Raw genomic sequence first — 15,877 nt, forward strand, 5'->3', positions numbered from 1 at the left:
TAGGCTAGGGAGCCCAGCTTGGGATTTAGACCTCACACTTCTCATGTCCTTGGCTGCTGAAATATTCCTCTGGCAATTCTACTGTCACCTGGAAGCCCATCCAGCCCTCTCACATCCCCTCACACTCTCTACCAGTCACATTGTGGTGAAGCTTATTCTTCTATTTGTCTGTGATTATACGGCTTCTCTCCTGCTATGGTTCAGTTGTTTATTCCAGATGATTTCTCCACAATTTAGTTGTAATTCAAGACTGGTCTTGGGAGGACATTAGTATAGCTTCCACTCATTCTTTTGCCATCTTGGATCTCTCAATGACTTTCTTGGAGCCATTTTAGAAATGAGGTCACAGTGCAAATCACTCACCTTGTCAAACATAATGAGACAAGTACGTCCAGAGAGGTAACAGCACATAGTATCTACTTGCTTGGAGCAGAGGTCATTTAATGATACAGCAATAAAAACACTTACCTATTACACCTAACAAGTTGCTGGAAGCTGCATATCATGACCACGATAAACTTTATTTTCTTCATTCATAGTTGTCTTCATACTACATAGGCTTTCCTTCTAGAACCCCCAACAGATTCTTAATATTAGGGTCAAAGACATATCTTCTGTTGGTGCAGGAAATGGGAGAGGAAGAATAGTCATTATGAAACTCTTCCAGAACACTCTTTATAAAAAAGCTTACTTTCCAAGGGGAAAAGTCTTATCCAGAGGGCAATACTAAGATGTAATCTCAACTAAGAGGCAGTTCAGCTCACTCCATTTATTTCTATCTCATTCAGTGAGGGGGGTAGCGGGAGATAATCAATATAGGTTAGGATATCAAGGAACAAGATTGGTAAGATTTGAGCCACTGTATTCAAATTAGGAAATAGAGGGAAAGAGGGACAAAAAACAAACAAACAAACAAACAAACAAACAAACACTATACCCCTGCAAAAGAGACAGAAACACTTAAGAAAGCGTCACTTAAGACAGAGGGCCATTGAAAAATGAGGTCTATTCAGAGGAATATAAAATATTTCTCTGCCCACATCCTACCACCGTATCAACAAATCTTTAGTACAATGACAGTGGAGTACATCTAAGAAAGGTTTAAAACATAACCTTTCCTGAGGATGAGTAGAAAGAGAAATCTCAAAGCTGAGAGTAAAGGCATAATCAAGACATTACTATCTTATAAATATAATTTGCCTTTTTTTCCTGCATCATTTAAGATTGCCTCATTATATTTAGTCTCCCCTATTTGACTATGGTAAGAGAATTTTGATTTTCTTTTATTTTTATTGAATCTAGTAGGGTGACATTAGTTAATAAAATTATATAGGTTTCAGGTGTATAATTCCATAATAAATAATCTGTCTATCGTATTATGTTTTCACCACTCCAAGTCAAGTCCCTTTCAGTCACCATTTATCCCCCTTTTCCTCTCTTCTACCTTATGTCCCCCCTTTCCCTCTGGTAATCACCATACTATTATTTGTGTCTTTGAGTTTCTTTTTATTTTTCTTTTCTTTCTTTTTTTGCTTAATTCTTTCACGTTTTTCAACCACCCTCTAACCCTTCTCCACTCTGACAACTCTGAGTCTGTTTTCTGTATCTATGTGTCAGTTTGTATTTTTTTGTTTATTTTCTCATTAGATTCCACATAAGAGTGAAATTATATTGTATTCATCTTTCAATGAATGGCTTATTTCACTTAACATAAAATACTTCCCAGGTCCACCTATGCTATCACAAAAAGTAAGATTTCTTTTTTTTTTTTTTTTTTTTTTTGGTGTGCTCAGGTAGTAGTCCATTGGGTAAACGTACCACAGTTTTTTATCTACTCATCTATTGATGGACACCTAGGCTACTTTCAAAAATCTTGGCTACTGCATATAGTGCTGCAATAACCATAAGGGTGCATAAATTCTTCTGAATCAGTGGTTTGGGTTTCTTCAGATGTTTTCCAGTAAGTGCAATTAGAGGTTCAAAACGTAGTTCCATTTTTAATTTTTGAGAAAATCTGTACTCCCACCAACAGTGCACACAATTTCCCTTTTCTCCACATACTTCCCAATACTTGTTTGTCAATTTATTAATCATGCCCATTCTGATAGGTGTGAAGTGATACTTCATTGTGGTTTTAATTTGCATTTCTCTGATGTTTAGTGACCTTGAGTATTTTTCATATGTCTATTGCCATCTGTATATCCTCTTTGGAGAAATGTATATTCAGGTTCTTTGCCCATTTTTTTAAAAGGTTTTATTTATTTATTTTTAGAGAGGGGATTGGAAGGAGAAAGAGGAGAAATATCAATGTGTGGTGACTCCTTGTGTGCCCCCTACTGGGGAACTGCCTCGGAAGCCAGGCATGTGCCTTGACTGGAATCGAACCAGCAACCTATTGGTTCACAGGACAACATTCAATCCACTGAGCCACACCAGCCAGGGCTCTTTCCTTATTTTTAATTGGATTCTTTGCTTTCTTTTTAGGTTTGAGTTTTATAAGTTTTTAATAAATTTTGGATATTAACTGCTTATAAGTTGTATCATCGGCAAATATATTCTCCCATTCAGTGGGTTGTCTTTTCATTTTGTTAATGATTATCTTTGCTGTGTAAAACTTTAGTTTGATGTAGTCTCATTTGTTTATTTTATATTTTGTTTTCCTTGCTGAGAAGATAGAGTAGAAAATTATAGGTGCAAGAAACATACAAATTTTACTGCTTCTGTCTCAAATCTTACATTAAAGTTTTTAATCAGTTTTGAGTTTATACTTGTGTATGGCGTAAGATGGTCTAGTTTCATTTTTTTTTTGCATATATCTATCCAATTTTCCCAATGCCATTTGTTGAATAGACTGTCTTTATCTGTTTAATTTCCTTGTCTCATTTGTCAAATATTGATTGTGCATAAAGGTGTTGGTTTATTTCTGAACTCTATTCTATTCCATAGACCTATATGTCAATTTTTATGCCAGTACCATGCTGTTTTGATTACTATGGTCTTGTAGTGTAATTTGATATCAAGAAGAATTATTTCTCCAACTTTGTTCTTCTTTCTCAAGATTGCTTTCACTATTCTAAGTTTCTTGGAGTTTCATATAAATTTTTGGAATATTTGTTCTAGTTCTATTAAATATGTCATTGGTATCTGATAAGAATTGCATTGAATCTATAGATTGCTTCGGGTAGTACAAATGCTTTAATGATATTAATTCTTCCTATCCTTAACTATGATATATACTTTCAATAATGTGTATCTTCTTCAATTTCTTTATTTAATGTTTTATAATTTTCTGAATAGAGGTCTTTTACCTCCTTGGTTAAATTTCTTCTTAGGTATTTTATTTTTTGATGCAATTGTAAATGAAAGGTTTTTTTTGTTTTCCTTTCTGATAGTTCATTATTGATGTATAAAGATGCAACCAATTTCTCTATATTTATTTTGTGTCCTGTTCCTTACTGAATTAATTCCAGAAGTTTTTTAGTGGAATCTTTAGTATCCTCCATATACAGCATCAAGTTATCTACAAATGTGAGTTTTATTTCTTCCTTTTCAATTCAAATACCGTTATTTGTTCTTCTTGTCAGACTGATGTGCCTAGAACTTCCAGTACTGTGTAGAATAAGTGGTGAAATCAGACATCCCTATCTTGTTCCCAATCTAAAGGGAAACATGTATAGTTTTTGCCCCTTGAGTATGGTGGTGTCTGTGGGTTTGTCATATAGGACCCTTATTACATTAAGATATGTTGCATCTGTTCCCACTTTGCTGAGAGTTTTTAATCATAAGTGCATGCTGTGTTTTATCAAATGTCTTTTCTGCACCTATTAATATGGCCATGAGATTTTTACCCTTCCTTTTATTTATGTGGTGTATCACATTTATTGATTTGTGGATATTGTAACCAGCTTTGTATCCCCTGCATATATTACACTTTATCATAGTGTATGATCTTTTTAATGTATTGCTGGTTCTGTTTGTGAACATTTTTTAAAGGATTTTAGCATCTACATTCTTCAGGGATATTGGACTACAATTATTTTTCTTTGTAGTGTTTTTATCTGGTTTTGGAACTAGGATAATGCCAGTTTCATAAAATGACCTTGAGAGTCTTCCTTGCTTTTGACTTTTTTGAATAGTTTGAGAAAGATAGATGTTAGTTCTTTGAATAACTAATAAAATTCATCTGGAAAGCCATCCAGTCCATGACTTTTGTTCATTTGGAGTTTTTTAAATTACTTTTAATCTGTCTATTCAGATTTTCTTTTTTTAAAGTATATTTTATTGATTATGCTATTACAGTTGTCCTATTTTTTTCTCTCTTTTATTCCCTTCTGTCCTGCACTGCTCCTCCCACCAGCATTCCCCCCTTAGTTCATGTCCACTGGTCATGCATATCAGTTCTTTGGTTTCTCCATTTCCTATACTATTCTTAACTCCCTCTGTCTATTTTGTACCCACCAATTACGCTTCTTATTCCCTGTACCTTTCCCCCCATTCTCCCACCTAACTTTCTTAGCTGATAACCCTCCATGTGTTATCCAGTTCCCTAATTCTGTTCCTGTTCTAGTCATTGGCTTAGTTTGTTTTTGTTTTTATTTACTTTTTTAGGTACAGTTGTTGATAGTTATAAGTTTGTATTATTTTACTGTTCATAGTTTTGATCTTCTTTTTCTTAGATAAGTCCATTTAAGATTTCACATAATAAAGATTTGGTGATGATGAACTCTAACTTTACTTCATCTGGGAAGCAATTTATCTACCCTTCCATTCTAAATGATAGCTTTTCTGGATAGAGTAACCTTGGATGTAGATCTTTGCGTTTCATGACTTCAAATATTTCTTTCTAGCCCCTTCTTGTCTGTAAGGGTTCTTTGGAGAAATCTGCTGATGGTCTTATGGGAACTCCTTTGTAGGTAACTGTCTCCTCTTCTCTTGCTGCTTTTAAGATTCTCTCCTTATCTTTAATCTTAGGTAATGTAATTATGATGTGCCTTTGTGTGTACTTCCTTGGGTCCAATTTCTTTGGGACTCTCTGAGATTCCTGGACTTCCTGGAAGTCTATTTCCTTGGCCAGATTGGGGAAGTTCTTCATTATTTTTTCAAATAAAATTTCAGTTTCTTGCTCTTCTTCTTCTCCTTCTGGTACCCCTATGATTCCAATGTTGGAACATTTAAAGTTGTCCTAGAGGTTCCTAAGCCTCTTCTCATTTTTTTTGAATTCTTGTTTCTTCATTCTGTTCTGGTTGAATATCTCTTACTTCTGCTCCCAATTGTTGATTTTAATCCCAGTTTTATTCCTTTTACTGTTGGTTCCCTGTATATTTTTCTTTATTTCACTTTTTGCATAGCCTTACTTTTTCCTCTATTTTATGACCATACTCAACCATTTCTGTAAGCATCCTGATTACCTGTGTTTTGAACTGTGCATCTGATAGGTTGGCTCTCTCTTCATCACTTAATTGCATTTTTACTGGAGTTTTGATCTGTTCTTTCATTTGGGCCATATTTCTTTGTCTCAGCACTCTTGTTATATTATAAGGGGTGGAACCTTAGGTACTCACTAGGGCAGGGCAACCCATGTTGCTGCATTGTGGCGCTGGAGGCATAGGTAGATACACTTTGCCTCCTCTCACAACCAAAAGAAGGGCAACAACAAATTTAAAAACAAAAAGAAAAAACAGAGTGCCAGAAAATTGAACTGCATGGAAGTCTGACAGCCAAGGAGTCAAAGAAGAAACATTCATCCAGATTGGAAGGAGGGGTGGAGATAGGCAGCCGGGGTGGAGAGGATGCATGACAAGGCCGTATCTGAAGGACCAGGAAGGTGAGGCTGCAGCTGGCAGACCTGGAAGTCCCACATTTGTCTATGGATAACCTGCTAGGAACAACTGGGGAGCAAGACAGACCAGGGTTTCTGGGAAGAAAAAGAAAGCCTCAAAACCTCTGGCTGTAAAAATCTGTGGGGGTTGTGGCAGCAGGTTCAACTCTCATCCTCACAGGGAGTTCATTGGAGATACCCACAGGGTCCCAGAACATATACAAACCCACCCACCTGGGAATAAGCACCAGAAGTAACTAAATTTGTTTGTGGGGAAGTGACTAAAAGTGGGGCAAGAGCTGAGCAAGTGGCATAGTTCACCTCTCTGACCCCTCTTCCACATAGTTTCTATTCAGATTTTCTGATTCTCCCTGATTCAGTTTTGGAAGGTTGTTTGAGTATGTTTTTAGGAATTCTTTTTTTTTTTTTTCAGATTGTCCAATTTCTTGGCATACATAATTTTCAAGATTTTTTTTGCACTCCTTTGTATTTCTGTTTCTATTTGTATTTGTATTTCTGGGGTCTTAGTTGTTACTTCTCTTTCATTTCTGATTTTATTTGAGTTCTCTCTCTCTTTTTTTTCTTGGTAAGCCTGGTTAGAGGTTTGTTAATCTTGTTTATCTTTTCAAAGAATCATCTCTTGGTTTCATTGATATTTTGTATTTTTAAAGAATATTTCTTTTATTTCTGCTCTGATTCTTATAATTTCCTTTTTTCTACTCACTTTGGGTATTGTTTGTTGTTTTGTTTTGTTTTTACTTTGTGTAATGTTAGACTCTTGAGATTTTTCCTTGTTTTTTGAGATAGGCTTGTAATGCTATGAATATTGTTATTAGGACTGCTTTTTCTGTCCTATAGATTTTGGATTTTTGTTTTCATTTTCATTTGTTTCCAGGTTGTGTTTGGTGTCTTTCTTAATCTCATTGTTAACCTATTTATTGTTTAGTGATATAATAATTAACCTCCATGTCTTCCCCTCTTTTTAGTTTTTTTTCTTGTGATTCATTTCTAGTTTTATACTGTTATGGTAACAGAAAATGGTCAACATGATTTCAATGTTCTTAAATTTACTGAGACTTGTTTTGTTTCCTATCATGTGATCTATCCTAGAAAATGTTCCATTTGCAATTGAATTGAATGTATATTTTGCTGCTATAGGGTGGAATACTCTGAAGATACAAATAAAAATATCTGATCTATTGTTTCATTTATAGCTGCTATAATTTTTCTTGTTATTTCTTTTTGTCAGTTGTTGATATTCTTGAATTTATGGATTATAATTTACCTGAAATTTAAATATAATTGACAGTTATTATCTTCAAGTAATGTTTTGCTCATTATTACTTTTCTAATTCTGCTAGTCCAACTGTGTCATAAACAGCTTGGTATTTTACTAGCCATATCTCAGGCTGTATTTGTTTGTGTTTTAGTATTTTCAGTTTTATTAGAAGACTTCCTCATGCATAATCTCCAATTTTACTGATCATGTTTTTTAGTAATTTATTCACTTATTAAAATCATCTCTTTTTAATCTTTTAATATATTTATGTTATATATGCTATTTACAAAATTTTGCTGTATAATTTCAGCATCTAATATCTGAGGTTTCTGCAAGTTTTCAATTGATTCTTTTCCTCTCCTGGTTATGTATCCTACTTTTCTATTTCTTTCTTTATTTAGTAATTTTTGTTTTATGCTGGACATTAAGAATACTACAATAATGAAATTGTATATTTAGATTATGCTGTTTTTCTTGTAAGATTTGTGTCTTTTGTTTTGTTAGGGAATTGATTATATTAGGAAGCTGCCTTGACCTTCTCAAAGCTTTTATTTTTCTTTCTGGTGTACATAGCATGATTTCAAAGTTGTCATTAATCTGCTGCTAATGTAACTTTATTTTTAAGGCATAGCCATTTCACAGTTTCAAAAGACTTCATGGGGTGTTCAGAAAGGTCTCTCCATCTATTTGTTTAGTATTTTAACATGTCCCAACAATATGTGATTCCATATTTCCTAACCATCTCACATTGTATCAATTACCTTGCTTTGTCAGACCCTCAGAGTCTTGCTCTACATAGATGCAGCTCACAGATTAAGCAGACTCTGATGTAAGTTTCTATATGGCTTTATCTGGGAACATTCTTCTTCTCCAGTTCCCTATCCTGAAAATTACAGCTATCACAGTTATTTCATATACCAATCCTTCCTCCTTGTACCTAACACAACTGAAGCTCTCAGTTTATATTCTACTTCTCTATGTAATATATGGTAAAATTAATTCAAGGGGAAATTGGGTAATAATCTATATTTCACCTCATGTGCTTTTCTTTGTGAAAGACCAATATTCCAAAAATGTAAGTATATATGTTGTCCATGGCCTGAAAATGCTTTCTTCATATATTGTGTATAATTTTATAGTTACAGGTAGTTTTGGAATAACTGTGAATATTCTGTGCAATGAAAGATACGGGCCATAGACTTTGTTAATGACTTCAGTGTAAGTGATTTAATCTTTGTTTACTCTTATATATTTTAAATTTAGAAAAGCAAATTTTTTTTTAAAAAACTAAATAACAAAATATTTATCTCTTATATTTCCAGTGTAGTGTTTCTTATTTTCTTGTGTAGATTCTGTTTTGGCAAACTATGGAACTGCAGACCATATCTGCTGATAGTTGTTTTTGCAAGTTTTGTGAGTTAAGAAAGCTTCCTGCATCTATAAAAGGTTATAAAAACAAATCACAAAGAAAATACATGACAGAGACCATACATGGACTGAAATATTTACTATCAGACCCATTACCAAAAATATTTCTTGGAAATGCTGATACTTAAGATTAGAACAAAAGAATTTTGTAGTTATTAGATCTCTCATCATTTGTAGCTAGGAGAAACCATAAAACATTTTTATAAAATTAACATTTTATTGTTATAAAATTAACAAATAAAAGCTGACAACCACCAAAAGTATAGACGTTATAGGATAATATACATTTTTAAAATTATTTTATCTAGCCTGGACCAATGTGGTTCAGTTGGTTGGGTGTTCTCCCACACCGCGAAAGGTCGCCAGTTTGACTCCCGGTCAGGGCATACCCCGGGGTTGCAGTCAGGGCACGTGCAAGAGGTAACCAACTGGTCGATGTTTCTTCCCCTTTCTCTCTCCCTCCCTTCCTGTCTCTCTAATAATAAATAAATAAAATATTTAAAAATACTTATTTTATCTAACCTAAAGAAGGGTGTCAGTGATAACATGTATGGTGATTTAATATTGGTATAGCATTGATATATTTAGTTCTAAAAATCTTCTGTTAACATATCTATATTAAAAGCACATGAAAGTCTCTGTAGTATCATATACTCTTGGCAATAATGGATCCTCATAGTCATATTTTATTTTTCCAATTGAATATAAGTGTAAGATTTATGTGACCTATTTTTTAAGCTTTGTGCTTATTTAATTTTAAATGATATTTAATGTCTTTTAATATTTATTAGGCATTTTAATTTTTTCTTAGTACTGACAATTTAAATTTTATTTCTTTTTTTCTATTGACTTTTTTGTATTTTGCCATATTGATTTGAAAGACATTTTGCTTAAGTAAACATTAGTTTACTTAAGTATTGTCATGCGTTGAACTGTAAATATTTTAATATTTTGATATTTATTATTTTGTGTGTATGAATTTTATTGGGAATTTAGAAAAAAATGTCAATGGGATATATATGAACTGGATGTCATATTACCTTTGAAGGTTGAAAGTTATTTTTATTTTAAGTCCACTACACTTTGATTTGAACAAACTTTAAATTTTTAAAATAGAAATAAGCACTCCAATGTTAGTTAATAAGAAACCCAAATTTTTCCTAGGTTAAGTTCTTTACCTAGTCTTCTATCTTTATTTATACATTTTCTTATAAAGGTCAGATTTTAAGAACTATTAACTTGTACATTTATGTATTTGATACCAGTCAGCTTTTTTCATATCTATCCATGTGCTTGAATATATTTTATATTTATGTCAAAATAGTACTGCTTCTTTAGAAGACATGCTATATAATTTAAGTCATGAGATTAATAACGCAGAGTTTTCAGTATAGAAGAGGGGAGATGGCTGTGAATGTGAATTAGAATATTTGGAGAAATCCTTTAAGAAGATGAAATGTTTACCAGGTTTGGTCTCAGAAATTCAGGGACAGAGTTCTTCAAAGTAATCAAGATAAGAATGAGGAATATGATGTGTTGCTAGAGATAAAAAGATGGCATTTTCTCCCTTCGAAGATCCTCATGAATGAAAATTCCACAACATTTCAGTATGTAATATTACATACTGAATATTACATTTACAGTAATATTACATTTTCAGTAATATTAAGCTTTATTACTTTCCCAAATGGCTAGTCACCTGACCTCACATTAATTATTAAGTAATACATATATTCTTTAACAAAATAAAGTGGCCTTACCAAAATTTTTTTGACTTGTTGATTCTCGTCAAATCCAGAAAAGATAAGAGAACATTCAATGAAGTGGATATGTGAAACTTTTATTCTGGACAGTAAAAGACATCAGTAGCTCTAAGAAAGGAATTAAGATTGTGAGGGTTGCAGCCATTTATAGATACTTAAAATAGAGTGATAAAATTTCCTTTGAAGCAAGAAACAGAGATGTCTGTTGATGAATTAGTGAGAACGAACGGTGATGATGATTTGGAATGGCTTATAAGTGAACTGTGAACCATTCTGAAAACATCATTTAAGGTTAGAGACCATATGTAACTTCTGTATTGATCAAGGCAATATTCAAATGGTGATAAAACTGTGCCTCTGTTGATGGATTTAAACTGAATTTGGATAATTTTCTTGCAGCTATTTCCTGCAAGGTAATTGTTTCTAGACAGAAATGAGAGACATAACGAATGACTCTATTCTCAAAACTTCCAACACTGTACTTGAATTTAGATACAGTGGGTTTTATTGCTGTTCTCGATACCTATAAATCTTTGAACTAATGACTTACCATATAAAGTCTTAATGTTCATTGTCTTATATATAACAAATAAATATTCCTTTCCTCTCCCTGCTCTAAGGTTTCTGCATCTAAACAAATTACTCTTTTTTAATCCACTTCTTCTACATGAAGAACCATGTAGAAGATGTTTCACTTCTTCTACATGGAGAACCACCTCTTAATCCTGTCACGGATCTGTGGGGTCTTCACACTATAGATGATAGGGTTCATCAGGGGTGGGAAAATAATGTAGGTGTTTCCCATGAGAACATGAATCACAGGAGAGAGATGCTTCCCAAAGCGGTGCACCATAGACAAACCGATAATTGGGATATAGAAAACCAGGACAGCAGAGATGTGGGAGACACAGGTCTGCAAGGGCTTAAGCCTCTCCTCTCCAGATGCAATAGCCAAGACAGAGCGCAGGATCAGAATGTAGGATACAAGAATTAACACAGAATCAAGCCAAAGGGTACAAATCATCAGAGCCAAGGCATAGAAACTGTTGAAGCGGGTGTCAGAACATGCTAGTCTCAGCAGGTCTTGGTGAAGACAGAAAGAGTGGGAGAGGACATGCGGACGGCAGTAGTGGAAAAACTTTAGGCGAGTTATGGGAGCAATGATGAATATAAAACTCCTACCTAAAATTCCCAGTCCAATTTTGATGACCATGGCATTGGTTAATATGGATGTGTACCTCAGAGGATTACAGATTGCTGTGAAACGATCAAAAGCCATGGTAAGAAGGACTCCAGACTCTGTGAGGGATAGTCCATGAATAAAGTAAGTCTGTGCAATGCAGGCATTCAGGCTGACTTCTTGCCTGAGCCCCCACAGGCTCCCCAGCACCGTGTGCACTGTGGACAGCTCCATGCTCAGGTCGGTGAGGGCCAGCATGGCCAGGAGGTAGAACATGGGCTGGTGGAGGCTCTGCTCAGTCCGGATCACATGCAACACCAGGCAGTTCCCTGAAAGAACCATAGCATAGATGCAGAAGAAGGGGATGGAAAGCCAGGGATATTCCTGTTCCAGACCTGGAAAGCCTGTTAGAAGAAAGGTGGAGGAATTTGTGTCATGAGCAGAAAGAGCAGGCATGGATAATTTGAGTTGCCTTTTCTGTGAGTCAGAAGTTATGTCCATTTGGTAGGTAACATTCAAACAACTTATTTTCTCATACAGGACCAAAGAGTAGAAGTGAGATACCATGTAGCACAGAATTCTTTAGATTATATTAAAAAGTCACAGTTGCTGTTGTTCACATCCATCATCCAAGAACATTGCAATACTTAAGAAATCTCATGCTATTTCTACCTGGTAAAACATTGAGAATAGAAAAAAGAAAAAAATTATCTAAATTATTATTCTTTTCTCAAGCAATTATAAGTTATGAAAGGATTTGATTCCCAAAATGCATATTAATCTTTCGGTGTCATTGTGAAAAGTAACTACCTTCACCTTCTGAGGACCTTTTCATTCATCCTGAAATTCAGTCTGTATCTTCTATCCAGCAATCCCTGATCCTTACAAAACCTCAAAGATATAGTTGTTTTTCTGCTCCCAAGAGGATAGATAGTATCTTTTTAAGTGCTTGCAATAAGAAAGAGCCAGAGGGCTGTGATTTATAATGTTAAGAAAGAGGCTAATGGGTGTAAATTGACGTCAGCTCCCCTGGGACATTCTATTTATATTTTAAACAGAATGATGGAAACAACAATGCCTGACTGCAATGTGGAATTATCCAAGGTCAGTGCATTTATTTTATTTAGCAAACACATAGTCATAGTCCATTTGAATTTCTGGACTATTTAAGCACTCTTCTGGACATTTTAAAATTGTAGGTAACTTAAGCCTAATTGTATGGTTGATGTGTAGGTCACATCAACCCCAAGCAATACATGATATTATCAGCTGTGTTTTACACATGAGTAAATTGAGTTCAAGAGAGGTTGAGGAGCTTACTGAAGTCACATAGAGAGTAAATGGTGAAGATGTGAACCCAAGCAGCCTCACTCCAGTGCCAACGCTCTTAACTATTTGGCTCTGTCTTGTTCCATCCCTTTGGGACTCTTCACATATCATTTCTCACTTACCAATTGAAGTAAACTTTACATAGATTTTTACAATACTCACTTAAAAGTGCTAATTATCTGCCCCATACCTCAAACACATTCTAATACATGTATAATAGTCATGAGAGTTGTGCATTTTGGAATGTTGTTAAGGAATCACTATATAATAAAGAATTTTATAAATATATTATGTATTCAGTTCCTATAGAGAGCTATTGTTAGATTTTTAAATGTCTAATTCTACCTAACATAAGCGACATTTTTCCAGCTATCCCCTGCTTTTCAAAAATTTATGTTATGTCCCTTTGCTTTATGAAAGACCCATGTTAGTATGGTAATGACTTTTTTTCCATAAGAAATGTTTTAAAATATCTAAATAGTAAGAAAAAGTAACATGTAGCTCAGTCTATTCATACCTTTTATCTCTAATTTCTGAATGAAGTTTGCAACTACATTGTATGTATTTTATGGAAATATCCATTGTACAACTGAAAAAACTCTAATCCTTTCAACAAAAAGGGAATGCAAAGACTCACTTGTCTTTATTTATTATTTAATTTTTATAATTCCATTGTAAAAGTCTCTATTATGTTCAATACATAAATATTCTTATGCTGGGTTAAATGCTATTATCACATCTTGCCGCATATAGTAGTATATAGAAGATGAAATAAAAAATGAAATGTTTTATATTTACAAATACGTATGTATCAAAAACTATCAAGTTCCATTTTCAGCTCCCACATACTAGCACATGAAAGTCATCACTCACTCCCTTCTTACAAGAAATAGTTGGACAAATTGAAGATCAACAACTTTCCTTGGCCTTCAGAGAACTGAGGTTCCAAGAAAAATCACAATCTAAAAATCTGTAGGGAGACATAGCTGATATCGGCTTCCCTAGAACAGAAGCTACTGGAACCATAAACAGGTAGCAACACTTAAATGGTAAATTTGAGCAATTGCTGGAAACTGAGAGAAAAATTCCTAGTGAGGCCACAGATTGGGGTCGGGGTGTAGGTGGAAACTTTTTGTGGGATATATTTCCAGGAAATGCGTTAGGTTCTCAAAAGGAAGACCTGAGAGAGATCTACTCCCATCTCTAGAATAGGGGAGAGGAAGAATAATCATTGGTCAGGGCTTACTCCATAACAAAGACCTATGCATTGTATAGAAGACTTTGTCAGGGCCTCATTCCAGGTTGGAGAAGAGAATTCCTTCCACTCTAGCTATCTTCAACCTTTTTATCTCACCTAATCAAGACAAAATGCCTAGCCTACAGGTGTCAGGGCTTCAGGAAAATAGATATGGAGCCCTGAAGTCTGGGAAGAGAATAGGGGACTGGGAGGAAAAGGTATACAACTGGAAAAACACCTGAGCCAAAGGCCCACCAAAAGACAGGTTTAATTTAATTGGAAAATTATAGAAAAGTTTCCTCCCCCCACACCTTATCACAATTCAAACAGTTTTCCAGTATAATAACAGGAAATTACAACTAAAGGAACTGAACAAGAAATATTCTTTTTAGGATGAGCAGTTAGGAAAGGCCAACATAAAGAAGGATATTTACTGTATGCAAAATATAAAAAATTATTTAAAAGGCAGAGGATCCCAGGAAGGAATGCAGATTGTAACAAAAGACAACTGTGATAAAAATACATTAAATCACTTTGTGGAAGGGGCTGGGTGACTGAACTAACTTTTAAAGTGAGCGTTCAAGACTGAAGGCAAAAGACCTACACACACTCACTGCATTCCTGTTTCCTGTGGGGACATATGGGTAACAATGTTAAAACCATAAAAAATTATACTGGAATTAAACAATTAATAAAATGGATCGTGCATGGTCGGTGCCAGATTTCTCATTGTTATAGTGCAAGTTTATAAACAAGCAAGTGGAGAAGACTGGATGATTTGTGTGGTAATGTGTTAGCTTCTTAAATATAAGTATCAACACACATGTAGCTCAATATAGAGACAGATGGATATATGTGGAAATATTTATGGATATTTCTATGTACAACGTTTAAGATACGTACATATATTTCCTTGCTCTGTAATCTGTGAGAGACTAGGAACAAAATTCTCCAGGAACAATGAGCTGACCATTCTCCAATAAAATGAACCAGGGCTCCTTGGAGAAATCTCCAAATTTAGGCCCAAGATTCTAGTACAAGAAATATTTCAAATGAGCCCATAGCATTTTTATTGCTAGAAAGTGATAGTGTAAAACAAATAAACTAGCATACACACAATGGCGAAAGTATAACAACAGGACATAAGAGCCAATGAGAAAAGTTCCCTATGGCTAAACTATAACAATATGAGCAATAAAATAATGTTGATTATAACTAAAAATATCAACTAAATACCCACAAGTCTACAGTAATATAAAAATAGTTGAATCAATGGATAATTGTGTTAGAAGAGATAAATTTCCCTTAAGAATAGCAAATGATTTATATAATGAGTTTCTTTTAGAGAAGACAGTATGAAAAATGGAGATTTTTGAAAGGATAATTTTTAAAAAGAGAAACCTGACAAATAATACACTTGCTACATGTATGACTATAAACTTCCCTCTTAGAACTGCTTTTTCAGCATCACATAGGTTACTAAATTACATACTGTCAATAGTTTTGTTTCCTATGGGGGCTCTCTACCCATTTTTCCATCTTGCCTCTGTTGTCTGAGTGAGTATGAGAATGCAAGTTCCGGACTTCCACCATCAATCAACAACTCTAACTTAAGCAAATAATGTCAATTCTGGCATGTAGCCTTGTGGTTTTCATTATCTTTCAAATATTGGCTCCTGGAAATTAAAAACAAAGTTTTGTATAAATCTACCCTCTATTTTTTAATTCTCATTCACATATAAGTTATTTTGTTAAATTTTAAATTTTTTTACAGTACAGTTGACATTCTATATTATGTTTCATGTATATAGTGGATAGGCATTTATATACCTTATAAAGTGAT

At 34.2% G+C, this 15,877-nt stretch overlaps 1 protein-coding gene across 1 annotated transcript; it reads right to left on the reverse strand.

Annotated features, from left to right (window-relative positions):
- Positions 1 to 10,988: 10,988 nt before the first annotated feature.
- Positions 10,989 to 11,939, reverse strand: LOC129076385 (olfactory receptor 51V1-like). The gene has a single exon (XM_054580560.1). It carries the CDS (start codon positions 11,922 to 11,924, stop codon positions 10,989 to 10,991), a length of 936 nt encoding a protein of 311 aa, XP_054436535.1. The 5' UTR covers positions 11,925 to 11,939.
- Positions 11,940 to 15,877: the final 3,938 nt, after the last annotated feature.

Source organism: Pteronotus mesoamericanus, unplaced genomic scaffold (genome assembly GCF_021234165.1).
Source record: "Pteronotus mesoamericanus isolate MK-2021 breed Mesoamerican mustached bat unplaced genomic scaffold, CSHL_Meso_final contig_591, whole genome shotgun sequence".
Taxonomy (NCBI): Eukaryota; Metazoa; Chordata; class Mammalia; order Chiroptera; family Mormoopidae; genus Pteronotus; species Pteronotus mesoamericanus.